This window comes from Drosophila hydei, unplaced genomic scaffold (genome assembly GCF_003285905.1).
Source record: "Drosophila hydei strain 15085-1641.00,03,60 unplaced genomic scaffold, DhydRS2 tig00000343-arrow-arrow-pilon, whole genome shotgun sequence".
NCBI lineage: Eukaryota > Metazoa > Arthropoda > Insecta > Diptera > Drosophilidae > Drosophila > Drosophila hydei.
Window position 1 is genome coordinate 698425 of NW_022045713.1, and position 14962 is coordinate 713386.

The 14962-nt window shown below is 40.6% G+C and overlaps 6 protein-coding genes across 8 annotated transcripts in view; 2 read left to right on the plus strand and 4 right to left on the minus strand.

Annotated features, from left to right (window-relative positions):
• Positions 1-232, minus strand: part of LOC111596559 (integrin alpha-PS2) — a 38320-nt gene extending 38088 nt beyond the window's left edge. For both annotated transcript variants that reach the window (XM_030224055.1, XM_030224053.1), the window contains exon 1: positions 107-232. The gene's annotated coding sequence lies outside the window, so the exon portion shown is untranslated. The remainder of the gene's footprint in view (positions 1-106) is intronic.
• A 553-nt stretch (positions 233-785) lies between these two features.
• On the plus strand, positions 786-2985 carry LOC111602859 (AH receptor-interacting protein). Its single transcript, XM_023320174.2, has 3 exons — positions 786-1029; positions 1125-1301; positions 1367-2985. The coding sequence occupies exons 1-3, from the start codon at positions 931-933 to the stop codon at positions 2057-2059; spliced, it is 969 nt and encodes a 322-aa protein (XP_023175942.1). The 5' UTR covers positions 786-930; the 3' UTR covers positions 2060-2985.
• Positions 2986-3089: 104 nt separating this feature from the next.
• LOC111602862 (BLOC-1-related complex subunit 5) lies at positions 3090-4770 on the minus strand. Its single transcript, XM_023320178.2, has one exon. It carries the CDS (start codon positions 4566-4568, stop codon positions 3480-3482), a length of 1089 nt encoding a protein of 362 aa, XP_023175946.2. The 5' UTR covers positions 4569-4770; the 3' UTR covers positions 3090-3479.
• Positions 4771-5224: 454 nt separating this feature from the next.
• Positions 5225-7269, plus strand: LOC111602873 (intrastrand cross-link recognition protein-like). 2 transcript variants are annotated; one of them, XM_023320199.2, is made up of 3 exons: positions 5225-5453; positions 5655-6541; positions 6596-7269. In XM_023320199.2, the coding sequence occupies exons 1-3, from the start codon at positions 5399-5401 to the stop codon at positions 7250-7252; spliced, it is 1599 nt and encodes a 532-aa protein (XP_023175967.2). In that variant the 5' UTR covers positions 5225-5398; the 3' UTR covers positions 7253-7269. The 2 variants fall into 2 exon arrangements, with proteins under 2 accessions (XP_023175967.2, XP_023175968.2); XM_023320200.2 differs by having other exon boundaries at positions 5225-5568; positions 6596-7267.
• A 450-nt stretch (positions 7270-7719) lies between these two features.
• On the minus strand, positions 7720-9270 carry LOC111602874 (vitellogenin-3). The gene is made up of 3 exons (XM_023320201.1): positions 9015-9270; positions 8572-8951; positions 7720-8500 (listed from the first exon to the last, which is right to left on the minus strand). The coding sequence occupies exons 1-3, from the start codon at positions 9199-9201 to the stop codon at positions 7829-7831; spliced, it is 1239 nt and encodes a 412-aa protein (XP_023175969.1). The 5' UTR covers positions 9202-9270; the 3' UTR covers positions 7720-7828.
• A 741-nt stretch (positions 9271-10011) lies between these two features.
• Positions 10012-11544, minus strand: LOC111602863 (probable RNA 3'-terminal phosphate cyclase-like protein). Its single transcript, XM_023320179.2, has 3 exons — positions 10585-11544; positions 10371-10524; positions 10012-10307 (listed from the first exon to the last, which is right to left on the minus strand). The coding sequence occupies exons 1-3, from the start codon at positions 11395-11397 to the stop codon at positions 10126-10128; spliced, it is 1149 nt and encodes a 382-aa protein (XP_023175947.2). The 5' UTR covers positions 11398-11544; the 3' UTR covers positions 10012-10125.
• Positions 11545-14962: the final 3418 nt, after the last annotated feature.

The following is a 14962-nucleotide window of genomic DNA, read 5'->3' on the forward strand; positions in this document are numbered from 1 at the left end:
TGTTCTTCATTATCAATTTTGCACAAACACAAAACACCAACACACACATAGATACACCAGCACAAACTCAAACAAAAATTAAAACACATAAAAACAATATACTAACAATTAAGTTGCTTTCAACTTATTCAATATTAAATTTTTCAAATATTCAAATATTCAATATTCAGGCTTTGCTCAAACGGGCGTCACAACTAGAGCCGACCATGCGCACACAACCGTCAGGTTAGGCAATACGCGACCGAATAAAAATTAAAGTTAGCGGGCAGATGACCGAATTGCCATCTAGGAGCTAGCCCGCACATTGGCATCTCTATGCGGATGGAGGGCGGCAACTCTGTTTGCTGCACTCGATAACAAATTTTGTTGTTCACCCTGTGGCGCGTATTTCTTTTTTATTTTCAATGGCATGTAAAATTTTTATTCTGTTTTAATTAATAAATTATTATTATTATAATTATTATTTATTTTTATTTTTATTATAACTTTTATGCTTATTATCATTATTATTATTTTACGGTCCGCAGTCACAAATGGAACTTGTGCTAGCAAACAAAACTATTTGAAATAGTGCATAAGCCGAACGCAGTTAAAAGCTATGTTACTGATTCTAAGAATTGCCTTAACTGATTGAGGGTCTATCAAAATCAATCGTTAAGTTTTAGTTATTTGTTATTTGTAAAACAATTTAGTTATTTACAATTTTAAAAGAATCACAATATTCGCCTATCGATAGTAAAAAACAATCGATATATAACGAAACCCTAGTGTTGGCTTGCCGCTCATCCCTAGAGGGTTCTAGAATATTTGCATTTCGATTTTAGTGGAGTTTGTTGTCCTTTGTCGAACAGGAATAAGAACTGCAGCCAATAACAAAATTAATTAGCCAGCCCTAAAAAGCTACAAATATATATATCTATATAATTTAAAATGGAATCAGAAATAAAAGAACATGGTATTGCAAAGCCCATCCGCAAGGAAATTCTAAATCCGGGCAACAAATACATCGAACTGAAGCCAGGCACCAGGGTAAGCAAAGTGAAAAAGAGGCAACAGTTGTGTGTGGCCAACAAAATCCAGGTCATAATTGGGCCAAGGCCATAACTGACAATGTACACTTACAGGTTAAATTTCACTTCCAAACTCGTCGGGCTAACGATGTACGAATCATAGACGATAGCAAGAAAATTAATAAGCCAATGGAATTAGTTCTAGGCAAAAAATTCAAATTGGAAGTTTGGGAGGTGATTGTGCAGAAAATGTCCTTAAATGAGGTGGCCAAATTTACGGTACACAAATCGGTAAGCATGCAAATATATGTTATACATTTTATTTATTATAATACTAATACTAATTTCACGTACAGCTCTGTGCTCAATATCCGTTCATTTCGAAAACTCTTCGAGATATTGGCAAAAAACCGGACGAGCGTCGACATTGCTGTGGCATGACATTACAGAACGAGGGCATGGGCTATGAGGATTTGGATGAGCTGCTGCAGAAGCCCGTCGACTTGGAGTTCACCATCGAATTGATATCGATTGAGCTGCCTGAACAATATGAGAAGGAGCGCTGGCAAATGTCCGATGACGAGAAAATGCTTGCTACGCACACGTTACGGGAGCGCGGTAATCGCCATTATAAGGCGCATAATTATGCCGAGGCGGAGATTTGCTATCGCGATGCCGTCGGCATGATCGAGCAACTGATGCTAAAGGAGAAGCCCCACGATGCCGAATGGCAGCAGTTAGCTAGCATCAAGACTCCGTTGCTGCTCAACTACGCCCAATGTCGATTGATTGCAGGCGATTATTATGCGGTGATTGAGCACTGCAACGAGGTACTCACACTTGATCCCCGTAATGTGAAGGCACTATTCCGCCGTGCCAAGGCCCATGCTGGCGCTTGGAATCCGGCGCAAGCTCGCCGTGATTTCATTGATGCCTTGGGGCTGGATGCAACACTAAAGACAACGGTCGCCCGCGAGCTGAAGGCGATTGAGGAGCAGCAGCATGAACGCAACGTTCAGGATCGCATCCATATGCAAAAGCTCTTCTAGAATATAAGTTGCGCTAACGTACTGCTCATGCTCCTTGTTTATTGGAGCAACTATGCGCAGCGTTAACAGTTAGCCAATAATGCTTTTCTCTTCTGGCAGAGTAGCTATGTCTACACATTGGCCTTGTACTGCTCCAAGGGTTTTGTACTGCTCTGCCTTCTTTTCAATCAACTCCTGTGCTGCTGGATCATATACAAGACGCTGTTCGTGGCCCTATGGAGACGGCATCGCCGAAATGGACGAGCGCGACTGCGGGCAAATGCACGAAAGAGACGTCAATAATGAGGTCAAATTCAAAATCCACTCTCTCTTTCTCCTCTGTCTCTGTCTCTGTCTGTCTCTATCTCTTTCCGTGTTGAACCATTAATGGCATTTAGACTAGACTTAAGCATTTCGAACTTTCATGTGAAACGGTTTCCGGAAAGCCATTAATACGCCATTAATCACCAAATATTGAAAGAAATGTATATGTTGTATGTAAATGTGTATTTAGGAATATTATAAGTATGGCCTCAACTCGAAAGCCACAAAATTGTAACTGTAGCGTTAAAGCAAAACATGCTCGTCTGTATTATATGTATGTGTGTTATATCTAGTTCTATGTAGGCTTATTATCTTTAGCTAATTGTTTGCATGTGCAATAAATTTATGTCTAATTGTTGTCAACGCCTCTGTTTTCGTTAGCTTAATTACTTAAGTAATTAGAACTACTTAGCTATTTGGGCGTAACTGTAATCGGATGTTGTTCAAATATTACTCTTAAGGCAGTTGTGTTAATTGCAATTTGTTTTATTTTCCTTCTTTTACAGAGTTCTTACTAGAGTTAAGCAAAGTTACTTTTAAGTCTTCTGAAATGTTTGTTGTAGGAGAAATTGTTAGATTATCAGTTACTATAAGAGCTTATATTCTCAGAAACGAAGCAATTTCAATTGAATATTGTTAAATTTAGATTCTATTAAATGAATAAATGAAAATCATTTATTCACTGTTATTTAGCATTTAGTAAGGAAAATTGTATTTAATTTCTGAGATCGTCTGGCAATTGATTAATTGAATTTGTTCATAATACATTTCTAAAGGATATGTGGATAAAACACATCAATTGCTTTTCCTTGATTACATATGTAAGACATTGTTATATCTTTTGTTTATTATTTACACAGTTTGATTTCAGTTCGAAATGGAACAGACTATGTCTCCAGCTAACGTACGAGATCGCGCTGAGTGTTAAACAACAACAAATCTGAATAACCCTTATAAACAAATTTAACATGCACAATTATTTATACCGTAAATGTTTAAACTTTAAAGTTAATATACACAATAAATACATAGAATAGAGTTACGAGTTAGACTAATAACAAATAACGAAGTATCTTTGGAAGCGAAACTGGAATGGGGGCAGTTGCAGTTGAAGCATTTAGAGACGCCACAAGCGACTGCTGTTGCCACCGGCAGCGCCTTCGGCCTCGCCGCGCAGCTTGTTGTCGTCTGTACGCCAGACGAACGGCTCCAGGCGATCATCGTCGTCCAGGAAATTATTAATTGCTTCCAGGCTGGCAATATTCTCATGCAACAGCGAATTGCAGCGGCTCAACTGCTGCGAGACGCTGCGTATTTTGGCAAAATGTTCCGCATACGAGGCGTACGTCTTCTGCATGTCGACGAAGCTAGCGAAGAGCGTTGTTATTGAATTGCTAACCACCTTTGTGCGCTCCACAAGATGATTCTGTTCGTTGGCCACATGGCTGGCGCACAAATTCAAGTGCGTTTGCATTCGACTGCATATATTAAGCAGATGCTGCGAATTCAAACGCTCCAGAATTTCTGTATCTCGCGTATATGTCGCCGAGCTGATCGACTCTCGCAGCACGGGTAAGAACTGAGGTATGTTACGCAGACGCAGCAAATCTGGATCAATATCGTCATTAATGTCCCGTGTGCCCGGCTTCACAATCACGATGTTGTGACTGGAAGCCGTCGACTGCGGTCGCTTTGGCTTAATGGTTGTGGTAATGCTACCAGGATGTGATTTGCGTGCAGCGGCCCGACTGGCGCTGCTCTGTTGCAGCATGTGGGCAGGCCTGTTGCGTATTTTGGGTGAGTCCCCGATGGGCCTATCTGTATAAGAAACATACGGCAGATCCGAGCACACGCTCAACGGCGGCGAAGGCGGTCGACTCAGCTCGGAACTTGTAGGCGAGGCAGTGTCCGAAATGATTTGCTTGCTGGCAATCACAATGCTAGCTGGTCCATTGCTAGCTCCATGCGGTAACGCTTGCTGTTGCTGCTGCTGTTGCTGCTGCCTCTGATGTCCGGCAGCACCTCTACGTTTGTTTGCTGCTGCCGCTGCAGCCGCTGTCAGTGCCATGGCGCTGCCATCACTCATTCGAACTGCGGAGCCACTGTTAGACGATTGACCCATGCTACTGACCGTAGCTGCATCACGTCTCTCGAAGATCTCATGGCCATCAGCCTCGGCGCGCTGTTGCGAGTGCTCCGCACCCATTGCGCTTCAGCTGTATGTTCTATATATTGATTTTATTTCCGAAGCGATATTGCTATCCGTGATGCAGGCACAGCGTAATCTGTGTTTCCTCAATTGCGTCTATGCAATTTTATAAAACCCTTTCGCTCTCGTTTGCAAATTTAAAAACAGCTCTCTTGTGCAGCAATTTGTTTTTCTTTTTGTTTTTTTTTTTGTCTTTCTTTTTTCGTTTAAGTTATTCATATAGAAAATATCGATATTCCAAACTCGATGATTATTTCGATATATCGAGAAATTTCAGTTTCAATAGATTTGCTTTGAATTGCCGTTTGAATTTGCTAAACTTTTTTCGCTTTCATGGCGGCCTTTACATTTTGTAAGCGCCGAAAAGTGTGTACGATTTTGTAAATAATAAATGATGCATTTATTGGCAAAGTTAGTTTTTTAGTTTTGATATACATATTATTGCATTAAACTGGTTCATATAAAAAATCATTGACTTCCACCAAACTCAGTGCAGGCAAATAAACATAGCTACAAACAAGCAAATGCACTATAAAATAAATAAATATAAATATAAATACAATAGCTGATGCCATGAACAAAAAAAAAACTGTTTCAAACCATATATGATTCTTGCTAGGAATACATATTTATAATGTTCATGTGTCATAAAGGTCAAATAATTAATAGAATAATAATACAAATAAATTTTTAAAAATCAGCTTACAGTGAAAATCTTGCCGATTTAATTCAGCATTCCAGCTCAGCGCGCTTAATAATTTGGTGATGGGAATGCTACATATTTATTGTTGTTGAGTAACGATTCGTTGAAATCGATAAATATAGTGATGAGAATAGTCCCGCGAGGAAAAATCCTTCTGTTTGAAAGCAACTGCAGACCGAGTAAGTACGAGAAGTCAAGAGAGAAAAAGTTTGCAATTTGTGTTTGAAGTTTTCAAGTTAAGATATTCCTCTAAAAAACTTGTCAATATATTTGTGCAGCACACTATAAAGACAAGTATGTACACCAATTATTGCATTTCCTTTTAATTAGCAAATAAATATCTTGAAACGAACCTCTAAAACTTAACCTCAAATATGTAGCTGAAATTTCAAGAAGATTCAAGTCAAATTTATTGATTGTCATGCATGCACAGTACCAAATCCCATTATCTTCCACTCCACAACAAGCAAAAGGAGTCAATCTCTTGCAATTGCATGCCCTCCAATGGCTATATGCGCATGCCCAGAAAAACATGGCGAATATGCAAAATATGCCAGCGGCCCATTGCTGTCAGCAGCCACCGCCTATTAATTATGTTCAGCCAAATCTGAGCTATTTGCAGCAGCAGAATGGCGGCGGTGGCCAGCAACAGCCATATTATAACCATTTTAGTCAGCAGGGGGGCGACGGCATCAAACAGCTTTACAATCATGCGCAGAGCGCCAGTCAAAATAATGTCCCGTATAACTTTGGGCAATCGCAGCCGCAGTCCCAGCCACAGCCGCAGCAGCAGCAACAACAGCAGCATCCGCCGCAACATTGCATGGGGTTTGTGCCTTCGCAGCAGCCGTTTGGCGTTAACCAGGGTCAACATCCATTTTACCCGTACGGTCAGGGACCATATTATGGCTATTTGGCCAATGCGCCAAACATGGCTTATATGCCGTCGGTGCAGCAGCAACCGTTTTGTTCTGGGTCGTCGGGACTTAACTTTATGCCTCCGGCCTGTGGGCAAGTAAATCAATCGGATCAGCAGGCGAATTTAAATTCGAATTTGAATTCGATACCCTCGGGCAGTTGCTCGATGCCCTCAAAGCAAGCCAATAGAAAGCATATCTTTGTGAACGGGGCACTTTATAATGCCGAATTGGTCGATCCTCCAATGGATAAATTTCGTGCTGCCGGAGAATCTGAAGCCTCTTTCATGCCCAATAATCCGTCTGAGGAGGAGGACCCCGAAGAAGATACCTACAATCCGATGGCTGGTGTAAGTGTTTAATTAATAATTGACTTGATTATTTCGCACATCCATATTCCTCAGATCTTGCCATCGATCTATGGCATACGCTTCTATAATCCAAACTATGGGCCAGAGGGTGCCATTCCGCCACGTTTCTCTAAGAAGAAGAAATACAATCGAAATGCCAATGTGAACACTTGGCAGCCATCGAAGTCATCCGACGTATTCGGTCAGGGCATGTCGCGCTATCAGGACTCGTGCCCACTGTACCCACTGCACCACTTGGCAGCTGCCGCTAGCTATGGCCACAACGAAAATGCCATCGCTGCTGCCCACAACAATCGAAACCAACCGGAGCCGGAGCAGCAGCTGGCAGATGCCGCTAGCGCAGCTGCTCAAAACTTTATGGGCTCCATGTCGCCGAACTCGAAGGCAAAACGTCGACAAGGACGCAATCGTCCACGCGGCTACATCCAATCGTTCGGCATAGTTGCGCCCATCAAGCACAACAATAACATGGACAAGAGCAATGTAGTCGCTGCCAAAAATGACTTCTCCATGCTCGACAAAAAGTCACCAATTAAACAGTGGGACAACTTTGATCCAACCAAACTCAACGGCAATCTCGATTGGCCTTTGCTGATGGATGGCAACAAGTCGAGCGGCAACAACAACAGCAAAACCCAAACTAAACGTAACTTATTTACAAAACAATCAAATGATAATTACTTCATTTGATCTGAGCCTTCATTATCTGAGAGTTACGGAAAATAATGTAATGCTCTTTGCACTTCAAATAAGTAGTTTTAAATTAACTAATATTAAATCTGATACAAATAAAAAGTATAATTCCTATTTTAGATAAAATGTTTAACTTACGCTCAGGCAGCGCCTTTCTATGCGATTTTCAAATAACCTAAAATTAAAGAGAATTGTGAGAGACGAAAGAGATTTGATGTGTTGTGTCCGAATCTGAATCTGAAACTATAAAATCCGGTTTGTTGATATCTTTAAAGAAAACGGAGAGCACGTCAGAGCCATTCAGAAATCTTCGGTCTGTTTAAAGATTCCATGTATTTTTATAATTTACTGTACACTTCAATAAGTCTAGTTCTTCCACTAAAGCTGCAGAAAGATCGAGAGGTTTTTACAGTGGACGCCTTTCTCTGCGATTTTCATTGCGTAAACTATGAAATGCCCATTCATTCTAGTTTAGAAAATATGCTCGTTTATTTATGAACTCTTATAGGTTAAAATTTGTTTTGTTTTTGTATTCCATGTTGCATGTTGTTGTTGTTGTTGTTGTCTGATGGTTTAGATCTCGTGGCGCTGGCCGTGGTATGAGATCTGTTTCTGGGCGGGGGCATGCTTGCCGAAGGGGCTCTTCTCGTTAACCTCCAAAATGTAATCGCCCTTCAGATCGTAATCAACTTCAATGCCCATGTATGCGCGCTTGCCGAAGCCATCGTTCTGCTTGTACTGCTTCAGCGAGTTGGCTGCGACAGCTGGGAAGTTGTGCTCCTTGCCGGGACAAACGGATTCGGCAAAGTAGCGGGTAGCGCGCATAACAGCTTCGATGACATTCTCTGAGCCGGGTGCACCCTGGTTGGGTCCATTGGGATAGAAGTCAACATCGCCGCAACGCATGGGCGTGCCCATGGCCAGGCTGGAGGTGTGGATGACATCAATGAAATCGGCATCGCCACGGGACAAGCCAACAAGGTATTCGCGACGCTTGGACAGAAGCTTGGCGGGGTCCAGACCAGTGATGCGACGCAGCTTGTGGCCAGTATGGCCAGTGAACTCCTGACCAGCAGCTCCAGCAACATGAGCGCTAATACCCTGTCCGATCAAATGAATTATCTCCTGTGGCACACCCTTGTTGGTCAGTTCGATCAGTGTGTGGGCAACCATAGCACCGGTGGCGGTCACATCGAGCATGGCGTAGCGCTTGAAGTTGGTCAAAGTGGATCCCACGTCGATGATCTGGCAAATAGAATGGAATGTGATTATGAACAAGAATTTATTAAATTATATTATATTGTTGATCGACTTACGATCAAATTGCCGCTTGTGGTTTTGGCATTCTTCCACTCATCGGATGTTTCTTCGCTGGAGGTGGATTCATATTCGTTGTTCTTCTGATGCTGACCATTTTGGGCGATTTTCTGCTGCTCCTGCAGATTGTAGCGCTGCAGATAAGCCTGTTCCAGCTTGCGCATGCTTTTCTTAATGGTGGGCGTGGTCTGGGGCAGGCCGGTCAACACAATGGTGACCTCATCCTCGCCGAAGCCGGGCTGAGCAAAGGCCTTCTCAACATAGTTGTTCAGTTTAGCATCCAAACGATCGCCATTGGACTTGATGATCCTCACTGGAATGTTGCTGGCGCTGGGCACAAAGTTGGGCGTCAGTTCGTTTTCGATTTGGCCAATATGATCTAGATGGTTGTCAGCAACGCATTAGCTCTGTTTTACAACATGTACACTTCATCTACACTTACAGATCTTCTCCAGCAGTTGGGCGCCCTTTTGCAGTGGCATGTTCTCCAAGCGCTCAAAGGATATATCGTTCAAGGATGGCAAGTTTTCCAGCTCATTGGCGCTCAGCCATTTGGTGGGCTTCAGCTCGTCCTTGGAGGCACAAGCAACCACAACCAGGCATGCCAGCAGGCACAGTCTCAGGCTCATAATGTACGGCGATTCGGGCTAACACAGAGATGAAAGGTGTCCAAACGTTGATCGGCGTTTGATAATTGCTGTCCATCAACGTTTGCTTTTTATAGCTGTAGACGCTTATACAGCGCTTACGACGCAGGAAGTTGCCACCGTTGTCATTTTTCGTTGTGATTTTCCATTTTTGCTGATCTTGGCAAGCGTGTGTGCCGCAAACCTCTCACCTAGACTAGAAAAACTGTTTAAGTGTGCAAGCATACAACAACATCAAGAAGCGATTTCTTATCGCAGTTCCCTTGGAAACCCATATTTAGGTTTTTGAACCCGACTGATTACGATCTGCCACTGATTACAAATTACAGCGCCGCATCCTGCAACATAGTTGCGCCGTTTGACATTCATTCAAATGAAAAAGAGGTGACCATATATCGGTTGACTAGTCAATCGATATCTAACGGGCTTGTTATCGTTGCCAATGTCGAAATTGCCGATAAAAGAAATCGCTTGAATTTTAACATTTGGCTGAAATGTTGTAAATTAATATTATACACCCTTGTCTTACACAATATAGTATATTTTATTCATAAAAAGCGCTAGCGTTTATATATGTATACATAAATATAATAATATAAGTATTCGACTGCTCGACAAACTTCGGCTGCTTCGCAGAGCTAAGCAAAAAACTTATCATGTTTCAACTTTTTGTTGCATATTTATATATATATAGCTTAAATTGTGTAACTTATGAAAATAAAGTATAAGCAATTTAAGCATATATGCATATAGTAACAGGAAATGCAAATATTGATGAAATATTGCTAGTTCATGCACAATAATAATTTCTCTACATAGCGGTTGGGAATTGTGAACCATTTCAAGTTGTATATTATATAAATGTATTGATTTATTATTTGTATCTAAATTATTTGTAATAGCAATTTACAGAACGCGTTTGCTTATGTTTGTGTAGCCAATACCCACGCAGGTCAGGAGCACCTTTTGCGCACCACGTACATCATCCTCATCGTCGTCGTCCGCATCGGGATTCTCCAGCTTAAATGTAACTGAGAAGAAGTCACGCAGATGCTGTAAAAAGTGCACCGTATATGTAGAGAGTGGGCCTGAAATACGAGCGGACACTGGTTATTGAGTACAAGGTATTAAAGTTACTGTGATTGATTTACCTGTTAAGAATTTGGAAACGTGCTTCTGTCCGAGAGCCATGTAGAGAGCAGCCAGCCATTGGTAGGCAGCATCACAGCAGCCACCGCGATAGATTTCATCTAGCAGACGCATGGCCACATCTCGTCCTAAGTCTTCTGGTATAGATGGCGTATCCTGCAGATCAAATCAAATGGCATTAAATTGAACGTGGAAATGCAAACTGTAGGTACTTACTGACTCTTCCCTGGTGTTGGAGATGCAATCGGCAGCGAAGCAAACACCGTCTGTTGTCTCGGCCAGCAAGCAGATGCCAAAGCCGGGTGAGTTGCCTGATATTTTTCCACGATTTTGATCTGTATAGATATAAACATCGGGTAGAAACTTGAGCATGCATCCCTTGGCCGACTCCACGGTACGATTGGCCATCGCCGGTGACACCTTACAGGCGTAGACAGTGCCACGAACACGCTTGACCATGCCCTGCTCCTGGAATTGTATGGCGCGAAGACTCTTGCGCACGGGACAGCTGAAGTATACCTCGCCGCCACCAAGTGGGGCAACACCACGGCGCACAACGCGCAGCTCCAGACCCTCATCAACCAGTAGGAAACGCTTCAACAATGACAGGGCAGCCCCTTTGATATGATCTACCGACGGTGAATCTTTGCTGTTTGTCACGCCACGTAGTGTGCACTGCAGCGGGAACTTGCAGAATGGACCTAGTGCAATCAGTGCATCCAAAAAGTAGCCGATGCCACGCTGCACGCAGCAATCGTGCTGCAGGGGACCGCCATGCAGAAGACCGGGACTGAACATGACACTGGTGCCAGCTGGATTCAATTCAATTTTGGTGCCATTCGTCAGCTTGTCTAGCAAGCGTATCAAACTGATCTCGTATTCACGTAAACCGGGTGCTTGCTCATCATCAACGCGAATTTGTGTAATTTTTACTGGCTTGCCGCTAAGACAGGACAACACAAGACGCTGCTTTAGAAAATTGCTGCCGCGATATATTAGACAATTGCCTTCTTGTGATATAGGCGGCATGTTTGTAAATTATATTTATATACACAAAATAAAGAAAATCAAACAGAATCTGACTTCAGCGCTCGCACGTGCATCGAAATTGTAAACAATAGAGCTGGCAGTGGCTCGATAATAATCACTATCGATAGCACAAGTGCACACTAAAACTAACGACCACTTCAAACCTGCAAATAAACAACCGCTAACAGAGTCCTGACACCTGTAAAACTAAAAATGTTCCTACCTACGACATCGAGCCTATTGTGAGAGACAAAAGAGTAATTCGTGAATAATAATAAGCGTCGACAGTATCGTGACAAAGAATTTAATTAATTTATTTATTATATAATACACATTTGACCAAATGACTTTTAGTATGTTTTTAAATTCGTAGTTTTATGGAAGTTATGTTCGTCCTTATAAAGTGTACTTTCGAGCACTTATTACTTGGAGTCCGGTATCACTAAAAACAATGTGACCAGCCCTCGCGTACATATATAACTAATTTTTTAGTATTTTTGTTGAAGCTGACAAGAATAATCTGTTTACCTTCGATATCAACATTCAGTCACACTGTATAACAGATGTTATTCTCAGTGGAATTGTTGTCGTGTTCGCTTCGCTACGGATATTTAAAGTCTTATACCCCAAGCACCCTTCTAACTTAAAAAACTGAATTTTGCTATAACTTCAGTAAAGTTGATATACAAATTTTTTAATACGATAATAAAGAACAATAATTGAATTGCTAAGGAAAATCTAATTGGAACCCGTTCTGCTGCGTAGTAATCGAGCCCATCCATACATACTCACGTATGTGTGTATAAGTGCATTGCACGTTTTAAGTTCTTAGCTGTGAGGGTGTCGGAGGCATTTTGCTATATTCTGCTATTTACGCCGTCGCTTCGGTGATCAATATTTTTTGCAAGTTACTAACATTAAAAGTGAATGGTTGAAAGAAATAAACAAATATAAACATAAAAAGTATTTTCCAATTGCATTTTGTGTGCATTCTATTGCGAGCAAACCCACGCGTCGCAGAGAAAACACAGAACTACATATACGCACAGACACAAGCACTCACACATTAAAAGTCACCGACATACAGACGATTTCCAACGCCAAAAGCAAGTTGCCAAACAAACAAAAACAAAACAGGCTCCAGCAATTGCAGCGCGCCAACATCGCCGTCGACGTCGCTGCATTAAGCCCAACGTCGACGTTGTTATTGTTGTTGTCGCCGCGACTGTGAGGCCGCAAACGGACGAGAGAACAAAAGGCAATCAAAAAGTACACACGCTTAGGTAAGTAAGAATTAAGGCCTATGTGGATATGTGGAGTTATATGTATAAAGATTTTATACATAATTATATATATATTTATTATTATATCATTTTAAGCAAACAAATAAACCAAAACCGGCTTTTACCGGCAATTACCGTAAAGCGAAAACGAAAATGAACTCATAATAAAAGCAAATACTTGCACTCTCTAGCTATACACACATATATATATATATATATATATATATATATATATATATATATATATATATATATATATATATATATATATATATATATATATATAGTAAATACATGTTATATGTATACATATAACTGTAAATGTGCTGTATACATAGTAACTAAATTTCCAGTCAATGCAATATATTTAAATTTAGATTTCGAATTTGAAGAGTTTCGAGATTTGAATGTTGTATATGGCGTACGTGATAAATTCGGCCGGCATTCACACACACAGTTTAACAGCTTCACATATGGGGTGGAGAGGGCGGCCCGAGAATACAAACATGCGCGCCAACTTGTTTGTCTTCCTCTTCTTATGCTTGTATTCGACAAACTTCCAGCTCATTCCATTTCCATGCGCGTTTCGTTGGCGTTGCCACTGTTGCAAATTTCCTTTTGTAAGTTGTTTATGCTGTTACTGTATGCAAATGTAAAATCATAAATACATACATCTACAAACCTAGAAGTTACATAATGCGAAACGGGTAATATTATGGGGTCACCACATAAGTTCTTTAAAATAAAAATTGTTATTTACCCTAAGATTAATATGAATAAACATAAATATATATATATATCTATTATTATTATGAGAAAACATAAGGTAAACAAATGCAATCAATGTGAGACTAATATTTATAGCCGTTACTCTGTTCGCGCAGCATGCATGCATATATACGTTATTTATGCTGTGCTCTTGTGCTGCTGTTTTGCTTCTGCAGCCGTCGTCTTCAATTTTTTGCGACGCAATTTCGGCAAAGCGTCGTTTTATGCTCTCAGAGAATTTCGAAAACAATTACAACCACGCACGAAAACAACAATATGTATATTATATATAAAAGTATATGTACATGTACGCATTTATTTATTTTAAAAACATTGCCAAAAGTTGGAATTGAGCATTCCTACTGCACTGCAATGGTGGTGGTTCTTTATTTTTGGGTGTGGAGAGGACAACAAGTGCGAAACAGAAGCAAGAACAACAACGCAATGCGGCAATAACATAGAAAGTTTGTAAGAGGGGCACAATTTTCAAGGTTAAACCGGGCAAAACAAACATAAAACCGGTTACAGCATACAAAGCCATGCGTATGTGTGTGGTTATATAGCATCGAATGGAAGAGAAGGAACATGCGACGCAATAACAGAGTGTTTATGCATATGTACACAGATATATGTATGTATATAACATTTATGTTAATATATATACATATTTATACTGCCTATTTGCAAGCTTACAAAAAGCAATAACACAATAAAAAGAAACGGTGCTGTTCTCTTCGTATATGTACACATGTATGTATTTACATTTCTGTGTTAGTACCCATATCCGATACTCTGTACATAGTCAAGACCGGCGCATATCGATAAATGTGTATGTCAACTTCGTTTAAAGTTCACCCAATAGAGAGCAAGTGAGATGGCAATAATGTTAGCCAATTGTGAGGGTTGCAAAGTTAACGGCGACATGCATGCTGTATTAGTGACCTTGAAATTGTCCAGACAGCTAGAGAGAGTTTCATATGCGTATCTCGCATATCGATATCCATGTACATATGTATATATTTACATATGCATATACTTGTATGTATGTATATGTATGTACGAGATGATGAACAGTCTGTACGATGCGCTTTTAAGAATTAAAATATATCAATGCCCACCTACACATGAACTTATAATTACAAATACAACCATTACATACAGAAATGGATTTACTTACATACATTTATAAACATAAATCCATACATATGTATGTATGTATTTGCCTCGTATTATATGTTGCGTTATAAACATATTTCTTTTGATAGTCTAGTGGCACTTGCAAACGAATGTAACAACAAAAAGGAGCAAAACAAAAACAAATATCTATGTACATATGTATATGCGAATATTGTTTATTTATAGTTTTTAAGCGGCGCGTCTCGATGGCCACCGTATCGCTATTGCTATCTTGTTCTAGTCTAGTCAGTCTGTTGTACTTATGAAAAAAGAAGCAAATTAACTTACAAACATTTGTCTTTGTGTGTGTGGGGCTATCTTTTTATGTGTTGATGATC

What these genes read in the sequence shown, in the direction of transcription:
- LOC111602859 (XM_023320174.2), top strand. Translation starts at nt 931, where the DNA reads ATGGAATCAGAAATAAAAGAACATGGTATTGCAAAGCCCATCCGCAAG. An exon ending in AACTGAAGCCAGGCACCAGG is followed by an intron (nt 1,030 to 1,124) that starts GTAAGCAAAGTG and finishes GTACACTTACAG; the next exon opens with GTTAAATTTCACTTCCAAAC. An exon ending in AATTTACGGTACACAAATCG is followed by an intron (nt 1,302 to 1,366) that starts GTAAGCATGCAA and finishes TTTCACGTACAG; the next exon opens with CTCTGTGCTCAATATCCGTT.
- LOC111602862 (XM_023320178.2), bottom strand. Translation starts at nt 4,568, where the DNA reads ATGGGTGCGGAGCACTCGCAACAGCGCGCCGAGGCTGATGGCCATGAG.
- LOC111602873 (XM_023320199.2), top strand. Translation starts at nt 5,399, where the DNA reads ATGAGAATAGTCCCGCGAGGAAAAATCCTTCTGTTTGAAAGCAACTGC. An exon ending in TGAAAGCAACTGCAGACCGA is followed by an intron (nt 5,454 to 5,654) that starts GTAAGTACGAGA and finishes TCAAATATGTAG; the next exon opens with CTGAAATTTCAAGAAGATTC. An exon ending in CCTACAATCCGATGGCTGGT is followed by an intron (nt 6,542 to 6,595) that starts GTAAGTGTTTAA and finishes CATATTCCTCAG; the next exon opens with ATCTTGCCATCGATCTATGG.
- LOC111602874 (XM_023320201.1), bottom strand. Translation starts at nt 9,201, where the DNA reads ATGAGCCTGAGACTGTGCCTGCTGGCATGCCTGGTTGTGGTTGCTTGT. An exon ending in CCAACTGCTGGAGAAGATCT is followed by an intron (nt 8,952 to 9,014) that starts GTAAGTGTAGAT and finishes ACAACCATCTAG; the next exon opens with ATCATATTGGCCAAATCGAA. An exon ending in CCACAAGCGGCAATTTGATC is followed by an intron (nt 8,501 to 8,571) that starts GTAAGTCGATCA and finishes TCTATTTGCCAG; the next exon opens with ATCATCGACGTGGGATCCAC.
- LOC111602863 (XM_023320179.2), bottom strand. Translation starts at nt 11,397, where the DNA reads ATGCCGCCTATATCACAAGAAGGCAATTGTCTAATATATCGCGGCAGC. An exon ending in CCAACACCAGGGAAGAGTCA is followed by an intron (nt 10,525 to 10,584) that starts GTAAGTACCTAC and finishes TTTGATCTGCAG; the next exon opens with GATACGCCATCTATACCAGA. An exon ending in CGTTTCCAAATTCTTAACAG is followed by an intron (nt 10,308 to 10,370) that starts GTAAATCAATCA and finishes CTCGTATTTCAG; the next exon opens with GCCCACTCTCTACATATACG.